General features: G+C 47.5%; 3 protein-coding genes across 3 annotated transcripts; 2 read left to right on the top strand and 1 right to left on the bottom strand.

Moving 5' to 3' along the window:
- Nucleotides 1-129: 129 nt before the first annotated feature.
- HD556DRAFT_1451637 (uncharacterized protein) lies at nt 130-3755 on the bottom strand (the record flags this gene model as incomplete). Its single annotated transcript, XM_041307989.1, has 12 exons — nt 130-201; nt 258-830; nt 904-950; nt 1004-1045; nt 1105-1315; nt 1354-1410; nt 1452-2285; nt 2343-2680; nt 2734-2840; nt 2891-3019; nt 3073-3458; nt 3516-3755. The coding sequence occupies 12 exons, from the start codon at nt 3753-3755 to the stop codon at nt 130-132; spliced, it is 3036 nt and encodes a 1011-aa protein (XP_041152043.1).
- Nucleotides 3756-5818: 2063 nt separating this feature from the next.
- Nucleotides 5819-6163, top strand: HD556DRAFT_1251178 (uncharacterized protein; the record flags this gene model as incomplete). Its single annotated transcript, XM_041298988.1, has 1 exon — nt 5819-6163. A coding segment is annotated over one exon (345 nt), but the record flags the coding sequence as incomplete, so codon positions are not given.
- Nucleotides 6164-7358: 1195 nt separating this feature from the next.
- On the top strand, nt 7359-11204 carry HD556DRAFT_1451635 (uncharacterized protein; the record flags this gene model as incomplete). The annotated part of the gene is made up of 12 exons (XM_041307988.1): nt 7359-7754; nt 7812-7935; nt 7987-8018; nt 8067-8438; nt 8489-8676; nt 8728-8893; nt 8941-9089; nt 9137-9531; nt 9730-9915; nt 9969-10107; nt 10158-10829; nt 10910-11204. The coding sequence occupies 12 exons, from the start codon at nt 7359-7361 to the stop codon at nt 11202-11204; spliced, it is 3114 nt and encodes a 1037-aa protein (XP_041152041.1).
- Between the last annotated feature and the right edge of the window lie 1107 nt (nt 11205-12311).

The following is a 12311-nucleotide window of genomic DNA, read 5'->3' as shown; positions in this document are numbered from 1 at the left end:
GACTTGCCGAACCTTGGACTGGACCTTTGCGAACGGTTCAAAACGGTCAGGTTCGGTTTTTTTTCGGTCTGAACGCGAACCGAACACAAAAATTTTTACAGCTAGTGACAAAAAACATAGACAGTGTAGCTACTTGTCCAACGAAGCTGCATGGCCCTCAGCCTCTACTGCTGCAGAAAGGTGCCCATTCCTATATGCTCCCTTCAGCAATTGTAATGCAGTGAACGTGGAAGTCGCGAGTGCATTGCGTCGCATACCCATTCCTTGTCATTGCGAGTGAAGACAGTGCGAACATCAGCAGTGCGCTCACTCTTTGACAGAGTGGCTCGGATGTTTGAGTCTTGAGGTTCATCGTCAGGTTCATCTTCAGCTGTCGGCGCATCGTCATCTTCGGGTGCGTCCTCATCTTCGACTGACTCAGAGTGGCCAGTGTGGCCAGTGCCAGGATCAGTGTCAGTATCTGTATCGGCACCAGCCGCGTGAAAGTCGTCATCATCAGATAACGGGGCTGAGAGCTGCAATGCGACCTTTTTGCTGACTAGCCGCTCGGTCGCACTAGATAATGCACGTTTGCGGGCTGTTGAGCTGTTTGAGGATGATGGGTGAGAGCAAGCGTTGTCGGCATCGCGGAGGCGAGCAGAAGGCTTGAATGTCCGAATGGAGCGACGAGCACCTGCAGTAACCAGTGCTGGTTTGCACCCAGCCTTCAGCAGCACTGAGAAGGCGTCTGAGCCTGTGGGAGTGGTAGATAGTGTTGGCTGGGCAGAGGACGGAGTGCCAAGTGGGATAATATCATCAGGGTCATTGTAAAATACAATATCTTTGGCGTCCTTGAGGGAGCCGTCAGCATTGAGAGCACATCCGTCAGATTCGGACATGTCGAGAGGAAATGATACAACTCACCTGGTGGGGCTTGCTCCCTTTATGTGTGAAACAAGCAAACAGTAAATCTATATCAATGATATATCAATCAGTATATTGAGCTTATTGACAGTTGACATACCTCGAGCGTCTCCTGGAAACCGGGGGCAAGCAAAAAGTAGATCTATACCAATGTGATATACCAATCAATATATTGAGATTATTGACTGGCAGTTCACATACCTTGAGCATCTTCTGACAACCGGGGGTGCGGGATGCGAGCGTCCGATTCAAAGACAATGCGAATCTTGAGGATCCCCGAAGTCGACATGACCATGGGGGGAGAAGTCGAAGTCGAAGTCGAAGTCGAAGTCGAAGTGAGCATGGGTGTGCCTCGCCGATATCGCGAGGACAATTCGGTTCGGGGTTCAGAACGGTTCGGGAACGTCCGAACCTATGTGAGAACCGTTCAGAAAATAGTGGACCACGAACCTCATTTCGGTTCGGTCCGTCCAAAATATGGAACCATGGACCGAACCATGGATGGACCTGACCATTGGTCAGGTTCGAACCAAGGTTCGGGACCGGACCACGGCAGCACTAGATACACGTGCCGCTCCAATCTGACTCGCAGTAGCTTTTTGCACGATATTATTGATAGTAATCGAATCACCCAACGCGTTACCTTCATCATCTGCAGCGACGTGTGTTGTCTCCATTACTGCACTAGACTTGGTACTAACAGGATGTGCCTTGGGTTTGGGTTTGGGTTTGGGTTTGGCCTTGGGTTTGGCAGCGTTCGCAAGCGTGATCACAGGGATATGCTCAGTAGAATTGACCAGGGGAGTGAGTTTTGCTGTAGTGGGTGCGGCCGTAACAGTGGGAGTGTCTGTGATAAATTTGGCGGCAGAGCGAGGCTTGTCGGTGTGTGCTGTGAGAGACTTGGTTGTAGGAAGTTTCGACTTGGACTTGCGCTTGGACTTAGCACGTCCGGTACCAGCCTGTGAATCGGGAACTTCAGCAGGTTGTGCGGTCTCAGTCGGAGAAGGGGGGTTGGCAGCTGGAAGGGTGGGAAGCTGATAAGTAAATTGAGGAAGGTGCTCGTCAAGGCTAGGGCTCGTGGTACTGCGCTCAGCGGAGGTTGGAGAGGTCAACGAAGAAGACAGACTAGATGTCTCCCACCCTGTCGAATGAAGATTGTCATTGTTGAAATTCCACCCGTGCATGGTGTCAGCAAGCGAGAATCCCAAAGAAGCTGGTGAGCTGAATGATGTGTTCTGCACGGTACTGCTACCAAGATATCCCGTAGCCATAAGACCGGGCTGTAAAAATCGGGCCTCGAATGGTTCAATTGAGCCGAGAGGCGCACTAGCTTGAGGCATCATAACACTGTGCAAATCCAGTGACCAATCAGGATATTGGGACTATATCAGAAAATCGTCAGGTAACATAGTGGGAGTGACGGCGTGTAAGACTCTTACCTGAGAGTAGAATGGTCCCGTAAGCTGAAGTGATGCATCAGTGAAGCCAGCCGGTGCCAGCGCCACGGTGCCTGCCATTGATGCATCAGTTGTCGTTGATGCATCAGGTCCGGTTGATGCATCAGGTCCGGTTGATGCATCAGGTGTCTGCAAAATCGTATAAAGGCCGGGGTTATCCCAGCTCATGGTATCAGTACCTCCTTCGTTCTCCTCTCTGCTTTCATCCTCTTCGCCACTTTCATCCTCTTCGCCGCTACCATACTCTTCGAGTTCCTCACTCCTGTTGCCATCTCCGACGTTCGTGGTAGCTGGCAGCAAGGGGTCATGTTCCTTCGCAGCTGACAAGTGTGTATCAATGCGAGCCCATAATGATAATGAGGAAATGACTTACAGAATATTGATTCTGCAAATTCCTGGTACGCACCGAGGAAGGCATAGTCCTCATCAGGGTACAAGTGGGCAAAATTGCGCCCACCAGAGGTTTCTGATGGATGGCACCTTAGTTGGAGGTAAGCACGTTAGTTATACTGCTGATTCGGTTCACTTACGATAAAGTAACTATGTTCTGATTATGCCTTGGGTCAGGTCCGGCGCACATGAAGGACACAATGAATTGAGTTTGTTTTTTGACAAGGCGTGCAAAGCGCTGGCATATGATTGGCAATTCGTCAATACCTCTGTAGGACATGTGAGTATGATTAAAACCAGGTACATCGACCGAAACACTTACTTTGCGATGGCATCAGGATCACTTTCATCGTTATCATCATCTTCGTCATCCAGTATGTCACCCTTTCCCTTGCTACCTTTTATCTGCTTGTCGTACCTCTTTCTAACCTCCTTCTTAACCTCGTCCGACTCATCTTCTAAGAGCTCCTTGGAGAACCTTCGACCCAATGCCATGCGGTGACCAGAAGTAGTCACATTGCCCGCTTCTTGTTCGGCCTTGACCAGGGGTTTGATCTGCTCGTCGTAGACCATGCCCATATAGATCTCTTCGACAGACTTTGCACGCGTCTTCAGTCGCAGGGCGGCATCAAAGACAGTCTGTTCCTTCTTCAAGCCGCGATTCTTTTTGGATGAACCCGCCCGCCAACGGAACCAGGTTGCCAGTTGCTACAAGTATTTTACTTTAGTTTACGATACAAAAAAAACACGTAGTCGACGACTTACAACTTTACGTTGCTCTTCAGCTTTAACTTCTTGTTTCGTCTGCTCAACAGTGAGCGACACGTCACCAGGGATGTCGGGGAACAGAATATTGCGCTCTGGCCATGTTTTGAACCAATATTTGTGTATGCCGGGCCAGAAGCAGGAGTAGTCCTTGTCCCCAGTGCTTTGCTGCATGTACTCTGGCATTTGTTCTTGGAGCCATGTATACTGCGCTTTGGTAGTCCACGAAGCTGCTGGCATTGTTGTGCGTGAATATGAAGGATGATGGGGAAATAATTCCCATATGAAGTAGACGTCCATCCTTATATTATTCGCGAGTCAATACCGAGCGAATAAAAAAAATAGAGCTATTTTGGTATCGACTTACCACATTGTCAAATTAGGAGAGGGTGGTATGGATGGAAACGACGGAAACAATGGTATCGGCACCGATTTGTGTTTTAGAATGACTAGTGATCAGGTAATGAGGGATGACGACACAATCTGAGTGTTGCGTACTACATACCGGGAGGTGTTAGCTGTGCCTGCACTAAGATTGATATCGGCTTCATATTGCCTCCAGTGGATCTTGAGATGAAGTTGGTAGACTGGCCATCGTTGCTGAGTGCACCGTTAGCCCATTGTTATTGTCCATGCAATCATGTAGACTAACCTATGACGATGATGGGATGTGACTTGAACCAACAATAAGTGTTCGGACAGAGCGTCGTGACAGTAATAAGCCTGAGTATACAATGTGGGATCAATCAACCAAAGACTCACCTAGACATCGAGTAATAAGTATACAATGTGGGATCAAACAACCAAAGACTCACCTAGACATCGAGAAATGAACATTAAGCAGTAGTTGAGTTTCGATGTGCTTATGTGTGTAGCCTACTTTAGAACGTCAAGTTAGCGTGTGGCAGTGTGATCAGTTTGCAGGTGTCACAGACTCTATCATAGCGCTGACTATTCTACATTTGTAAAACTCACTCACACATAGTACACACAGGTGAGACTCTACTGTGCTGGATCTGTTCAACTATTCTACACTCATAAAATGTTTCAAGGCTGCCAATGCTGGCAAATTTCTGTCTATTATTCTTGCTCTCATCCACCGGCCAGGCCTCAAAAAGATTCGAGGATTGGTTACTAACGCTGGTAAGTTTCATTTCAATCCTTTTTGTTGCGACTCATCCACTGGCCAGGCCTCAAAAAGATTCGAGGATTGGTTACTAACGCTGGTAAGTTTCGTTTCAATCCTTTTTGTTGCGACTCATCCACTGGCCAGGCCTCAAAAAGATTCGAGGATTGGTTGCTAACGCTGGCAACTTTCAGTCCACCGGCCGGGCCTCAAAAAGATTCGAGGATTGGTTCCTAATGCTGGTAAGTTTTGATCCTTTTTGTCATAACTCATCCACCGGCCAGGCCTCAAAAAGATTCGAGGATTGGTTGCTAACGCTGGCACCTTTCAATCCACTGGCCGGGCCTCAAAAAGATTCGAGGATTGGTTCCTAACGCTGGTAAGTTTTAATCCTTTTTGTCGCAACTCATCCACCAGCCGAGTCTTCTTATTTGCCCTTGTACTCTACTTGATTAGCACCTGCAACGTTGTAGTTGTCGCATCATGTCTAGATTTGATTGTATAGTACTAATATTTCTACAATACAAGAGTGTGTGTGTTTCGTCTGTATGTGTGAGTTTTGCGTGTAGAATAGTTGAACGTTAGAACCAGCGCCATAAGACTCAACTTGCAATTTACTTGAGTCTAGCTCATAATTTGATCGTTGTATGAGGTAGAACCCCGACATACATGCTCTGAATAATTAGCTACTGCTATACCATTGATTTTGAGTGAGACATGATTGGTGATCATCGGATATCAAGCAATTAGTAGTAAATCTCCCAAAGTCGACGCGGCTACTTTCAACAACTTGTTCTAAACTTGGTTACTACTACATCATGGGCTGACCTCGGCTGTATCACACATCACAAGATAAAATTGAGGCTGCTCATTCTTACCGCAAGAAATACTATGCAAAGTAAGCACTTGCTTTTCTGTTTTAACTACTGACATGTATCAGGAGACGCAGAAATAGTGCAATCATCAGCAAGAAGAACCAGCAAAAATCTTGCAAACAACACAACTGTCCGACCAACAATGATGTTGATTCCCAAAGCCGTAGCAGGTACAGCGTCCGCACGAGATCATCACAAAGGCACCCATGGTGAGCTGCACGTTACTGATAGCTACTTGAACTTTACATTAAACTATCATTAGGCAGGAAGACCTCACAAGTGCCGAAGCTGCACTTGCAGACATTATTGGTGGATCCTCGCGAAGACTTTTAGATGGGCTGGTGAATGATCTTTGTCAGTCAGGTGACGCGGGAACATGCATGCATTCAATCAATGTATTACTAGGTGGTATGGAAGGCATTCAACAACGTCTCCGGCTACTTCATGGGATCGTTTTGCAGGCTATGGGGACAGGAGAGGAGTTGCAGCGAGTAGATTTGATATCCCATCAAGCATCTAGCCTCATCTTAGCACTGGAGGACTTGCTCATGCATGTCATGGTCGACCCTCACGATGCGCTGGAAGGTCATACACGTGGTGAGCTATTATACCAGACTACTTGTGATATCACTGTCTCGCAGTTATGATAATGATGTGATGTTAGTGATGCATCAATCATGTAATCTTCAATCCTGACACCGGTGATTGCAAGCACCGAAACTCTATCAAACGCTAGCCCCCGTTGGTCTAAGATGCTTCTAATCCATTCTACTTGGACCGAAACTCTATCAAACGCTAGCCCTCGTTGGTCTAAGACGCTTCTACTGGAACCTCACGTTGGCCGCTGCCAATTTGACTCATCAACATTAACACTTGTGTTCTAAGGTGAGTGATTTGCCATATCAATGGAAGCGCTAGGTATCAAGCTAACCCAAAATTTCCTCGCTGCCAGTCCGTCTCTCCATGTGTGATCCCCTTTGGGTCGACATCACTACAACACCCTACATGGCAGAGCCAGAGGAGTCTGTGACTGTGTACGAGGGCAGTGTCGAGTTTGATGAGGCCGTCTATGCTATGGCGGATGAATGCTTTATTTTTTCGTATCTAGGAATATTCTACAACATGCCTGCCAAGCGCGATCTAGAACCACCTTTCTACTGCGTTACCTATGGCCGCTACATTGGAGTTTTTCCGTCATATCTCTGGTGAGATTTCCATCTCATTTCCATTTTATACTTAAACACCCACCTTAGGGATGATATAAAAACTGAACTCCAAGCCCCAGGCCATCGTGCTCCTACCTACTTTGCTGTTCGGTCGCTTTTTCTCGGGGAACAGAAAGTTCATCGTGCCATCCGGCGTAGGCTCGCAGCCAGTAGATGACACACTGTAAGTTTGATGTTGTATCGTTAGTAGCATTTGCTAACATTGCTCGGTCTATAGTCGGGACGATTATGGGAGAATGTATTCAGTTTAGAAGACAATCAGAGTAAGGAAGAGATATAAGGTTTTTTGTGAGGCTCATGGCGTGCAGCCAGATTCAGTTAGAAGACAATCGGAGTAAGGAAGAGATATAAGGTTTTTTGTGAGGCTCATGGCGTGCAGCCATTCAGTTAGAAGACAATCAGGGTAAGGAAGAGATATAAGGTTTTTGTGAGGCCCATGGCATGTAGCCAGTATCTCAGGTATTCCGCTTTGGCTGAGGAAAAGAGCAATCAAATTTCTGGAGCATCCCTAGATAGAGATGAGTGTTTGGCTTCATCGACGCCCTTCGGCAAGTCACATGACATGTCAGGCTCGGAGAGCTGCATATGATTTCTGTTTGCTCGACACCATCTAAGAATGTCTATGGGTCCTGGTCCGTCTGAGGCAGGGCCACCATATCCAGTTCAGACTATCATATGTACCAAGGCAATGTCCTCTACCTCGAAGAACTCGCCAAAACGGAAGAGGAAACCAAAGCTCAATTTCTATCGCACAGCGCCAGTAGTCCATTATCGCCAGCATACCCAATACCAAGTCAACAATGATGGCTCTGTCAGTTATACGCAGAAGTGTCTTCTACCTCCTAAGAATGCTAAAGCAACCATCCCGGACCATTATATTGATCAAACTCATGCGGAACGAACTCTATGCAACTCAGACACCTTTTTTTCAATTCCAGAGCCACTTGACGATCTCCCACTCGAAGTATCATTAGATGTTCTAGGCCAACAAAGGAGAAAACGAACAGCAGGTGTACGTGCACTACAATGTTTCACATAATTTGACTTCCCCCTCACAATGTTTAATCAGGACCATCCTTTGTTGACGTGGCTGAATCACAGAGCGTTATTCCTTCGAGAAATGATCCGTCTTGAAGGAAGAGTCAGCATGCGGTTGTGCTTAGAGTGTGATGGTCCCAATCCTGAGTACAAATGTCAGGACTGCTTCGGGTCAGAGCTTCATTGCTCAACTTGTATTTTGTCAGTCCATGCGCACCACCCGCTTCACCGATTGCAGGTATGTCTTTGCATTTAATTGTGATAATAGACTTAATCTCAAATACAGAAGTGGAACGGTCAATACTTCGAGCGAATTTCTCTGAAAGCCCTGGGCCTCCGCATTCAGCTTGGTCACATCACTGGCCGGCAATGTGTCAATCCTCACCGTGCTTTTAATGATGATTTTGTCATTATCGACATCTTCGGTATACACGAAGTGTCACTCGACTTCTGCGGTTGTGCAATAGCCGAAAGTCGTATGCAACAGCTACTTCGAATGTCATTATTTCCTTCAACAACCTCAGATCCAAAAACTGCTGCAACATTCCGCGTTCTGGAGCAGTATCACCTGCTCTCATTTGAGTCAAAAATATCTGCCTATGAATTTTATCATGGACTTCGCCGGATGTCTGACAACACCGGTCTACTTCTCATTAAGGTAGGTTCAAAATTTCAAGTATCCTTATGGTCAGTAAAGCTTCTTTACAGGATCGATACGAGTCGTTTATGCGGATGATTCGTGAATGGCGTCACCTGAAGATGCTCAAACGCTCAGGGCAAGGTCACGATCCGAAGGGTGTAGAAGCGACAGCTCAAGGTGAATGTGCTGTATTGTGCCCAGCTTGTCCACATCCAGGGAAGAACCTTCCAGATAATTGGAAAGATGCACCTCGACGGTGAGTTTTAGATAGCTTGAGTGGTATTATCGCTGATATAGATACTATTAGTTGGCTCTACGGATTGTTCCTTGCTATCGATGCAAACTTCCGGTTGAAACGCAAGGCTGTCTCGAATGACAGCGTGGACCCAAGCCTGAGTTCTGGGTGGGCCTATTTCGTGGAGGATGAAGCTTATAAGGGCTTCTTGGACAGCAATTCGGACAATACCCAAGAGGTTGTTTTATTTAAATCTTCTTTTCGTGTATTAATGGTGTTCTACAGAAATCAACATGCTCAAGTCACAACGCTGTGAACATGGCGGACACAAAATCTAATCGTGGACTTGCTGCCACAGGTTTAGGTACTGTTGACTGTGCCCGCCACAACATGAAACGGCCCAACGCTGTTGGAGATCTCCAAAAGGGTGAAAGGTAAATCGTGTTTTGCATTCAGACATTGGTGATCTAACGGTCTGTAGATATGTCAACATGGATTATTTATTCTTCTCAACGCTGCGCCACACTGTAATCGACACTCTGAATGTATCTTACGATATCGCGTGCCAGTGGCACAAAAAATTATGGCACCGTATGAGCACATTTCCAGTCTCAATGCACCTCCTGCCCACTTTCAAAACTATCTCTTTTTTCGTCCCAAAGTTCCACCTTCCTGCTCACATCGAGGAGTGTCAAACCTCATTCTCGTTCAATTTTAAGAGTGGGGTCGGTCGGACTGATGGAGAAGCACCCGAGCGTGGCTGGGCCAATATCAACCCCGTCGCTTCAAGTACTAAAGAGATGGGTCCTGGTGCACGGCGAGACACCCTTGACGACTACTTTGGAGACTCAAATTGGAAAAAGGTAGTTAAACTTGGTTCGTACATTTTCATTGAAATCATCCTTTATTGCAACTGGATACCTTAACCTCGACTACTCCGACACTCAATTGTGCAGACGCACCATGCACCTTCTCTCCATCCACCAGTCGCCTCGATAATACATCAACCCCTTACTATGCCGAGGCAGTTTCGGTCTTGAAGAGCATATTTGGGCTGACCTCCTTTATTATCAGGTCATACTATGCTTCACAAGATGAAGGATGCATTACCGGAGCGGCAGGATCATCACGAAGCCCTTGATGACCTTGAAGAAGGTTTGAGAGGTGAATATAGTGCCGCTCTCGCCCAGTGGAGAGAACAGGTGGAGGCTTGGGAGCGTGACCCTGCAAAGCCAAATCCTTTCGAACGAAGGGCGGAAAGTATGTATGGATCATCATCAGTCACTGTGTGCTGATCTTTCCGTGCATCATAGCTGTCACTATGGCTTCTGTGCGACTGGAACTGGCTAGGGATGACCAGAATGATATTCAAACAGGGACTTGCCTTGCGCTACACGAGGACTGTACTCCTAGTGTATTGATCAGTACTGGCTTAGAACTCGAGGAACAACAGTAAGTCCCCTGAGTGCTGCATATGAGATCTTGGTCTTACTTTTTTCTAGACGGCGAATGAAAGCTGACAGAGCCGGCCTCAGAGTTCACGCAACAGACAATCAAGAAGGGAAGATGCTTCAGCGGAATAACACTCTGCAACGCAGGATCGACACCTGGACTAAATTACAGGAACTATACATGCCGTCGCTCGCTGCACTACGTGTCAGCGAGAGTTCAGTATCTGGTGGCATAGCCACTGCAGTAGCTACACCAGAAACCGTCAAACTCTGGCTACCATCCCAAATCGGCAAGACAGCACCTTGTGACACCCGCCTCCAAACCATCGAATGGAAGCTCCGGTATGCGCAAGCTCACGATGCACTCCGTTCCCTACGTTCAAACTTGCGTGCTCAGACTGCAATCCTCAAGTATAAAGATCGCAACCTTCGTGGACAAGGTGCGAATACGAGGGCACGGAATACACTCAAAGCTGTTGAAGCAAGGCTTGAGGCTGCCGCCAGCACGTATGAGCGTGCCCATAAGGCTCTCGTGGTTCTTGCACCACTGCTGAATCAGATTGGGTGGCACTCCTCACTGCGGCCACTAAACCGAGCGGATATCCGCTCGATGACAGATCTATTATGGGGGGAATCAGAGGGGACAAGAAAACTATCTTGGATCTGGAATATGCGAGGAGCTGCACCTGACGAGATGGACAAGGACAATGCTTTGGAAGGCGAGTACTTTTTTTTTGTTTTGGAAGCTTCAAGCCTAAGGTTCGCGGTTAATTAGATATGCGAATCGAATGGTGCAAAGCCAGGGCACGGGCGATGCGCTGGGCTGAAGAGGTGGAGCTGCTGAAGGAAGAGATGCGGAGGATCCTACAATTTTTCGAATGGGATGCGCAATGCTGGGACGAGCGAGGGCTAGAAGATGCCTTACACGACATGGATGATGATGATGAGCGCGAGGGACTGATAGCATATGCCAAACGTCAAGCTTCGTTATGTCGAAGGCTCGCTGAGTCCTTCAGGACTAGTTGGACTGACACCTTGGCACTGGCGGACATATTCAACCACTCACTCGTCACTCAGCAAGACATGGACATTGATTGATTAGTACCCATAGTACATGCATACGTAGCAAGATCCAATATAAATTTGTGCTAGCATTGGCTGTCTCATTCGAACGAGTAGTAGGTGTATGCGAATGTGGGAGGGCCAACGGGAGGCAAGAACGAGCGGGCCAACGGAGGGGCAAGAACAAGCGGCGAACAGGCGGGCAAGAAGCATTAGCAAAATGGGCAAGCGGAGCACTACTATGCATCATGATGCATCAACTCCCTCCCGTGCTGATGCATCGGCACGGGAGGGAGCTGATGCATCAGCACGGGAGGGAGCTGATGCATCACAGCGGAAAAGGCTGATGCATCACAGCGGGAGGGAGCTTGGCAGGAGGCTGATGCATCAGCACGGGAGGGAGCTGATGCATTAGTGAGGAGAAAGGGTAGTATAATTGCAGCAATGATGCATCACGGGTGCGCTACAGTTACCCTGTTTGATGCATCAGCATGCCACGAACCTGTGGCCTTGTTTCCTGGATGAGTAGCCTCCCTGGGGGCGCTGACCCAATTGGAAAATTTACGTCTCACAACTTTTACATAACCTCCCACGCATCCAAACCATTGACCACTTTGTCAAGAGAATGGATCACGAAATCAAGCCTAAAATCAGCATTCCTGTCCCTTGCCGAAGAACTCCGGGTTTACATTCTAGGTTGCCTTTCTTGCAGAGATATCCTTTGCTGCGCATCTGTGGGTTGTCATCGTCGTCCTAGACAGAATCATATACTGACTCTTGAGCCACTAGTTCTTACAGGTATGCAAGGTCCTTCGCCAGACATACATGTCCTCTTCAGCGTGCCAGTACATTGTCGAACTCAGCGGCCAATGCTTGCTCCCCGTCTCCAACACGGACGACCACACCCCTATTTCCGAGCGCTAGAACACTTGAGGGATGAAGCTAAGTTGATCGACACTATGTTGTCTTTTGTTATGCCTATTAGTGTATCTATGCTTATTTTGACAGTCTCGTGGCTCATGCTCGACATCTGCGCTAAGACATGGTTTGTGAAATTCCTATTCTCTGCCTTTCGAGAAACAACGTTTACAAGTTATCTAGTGTTGTATTAGAGTTTGGTCCAGATACCATTGCAAAGTTCGT

This window comes from Suillus plorans (genome assembly GCF_016647745.1).
Source record: "Suillus plorans strain S12 chromosome Unknown HD556scaffold_138, whole genome shotgun sequence".
Lineage (NCBI taxonomy): Eukaryota > Fungi > Basidiomycota > Agaricomycetes > Boletales > Suillaceae > Suillus > Suillus plorans.
The sequence above is the reverse complement of the archived record's forward strand: the minus strand, read 5'-3'. Positions and strand labels throughout refer to the sequence as shown.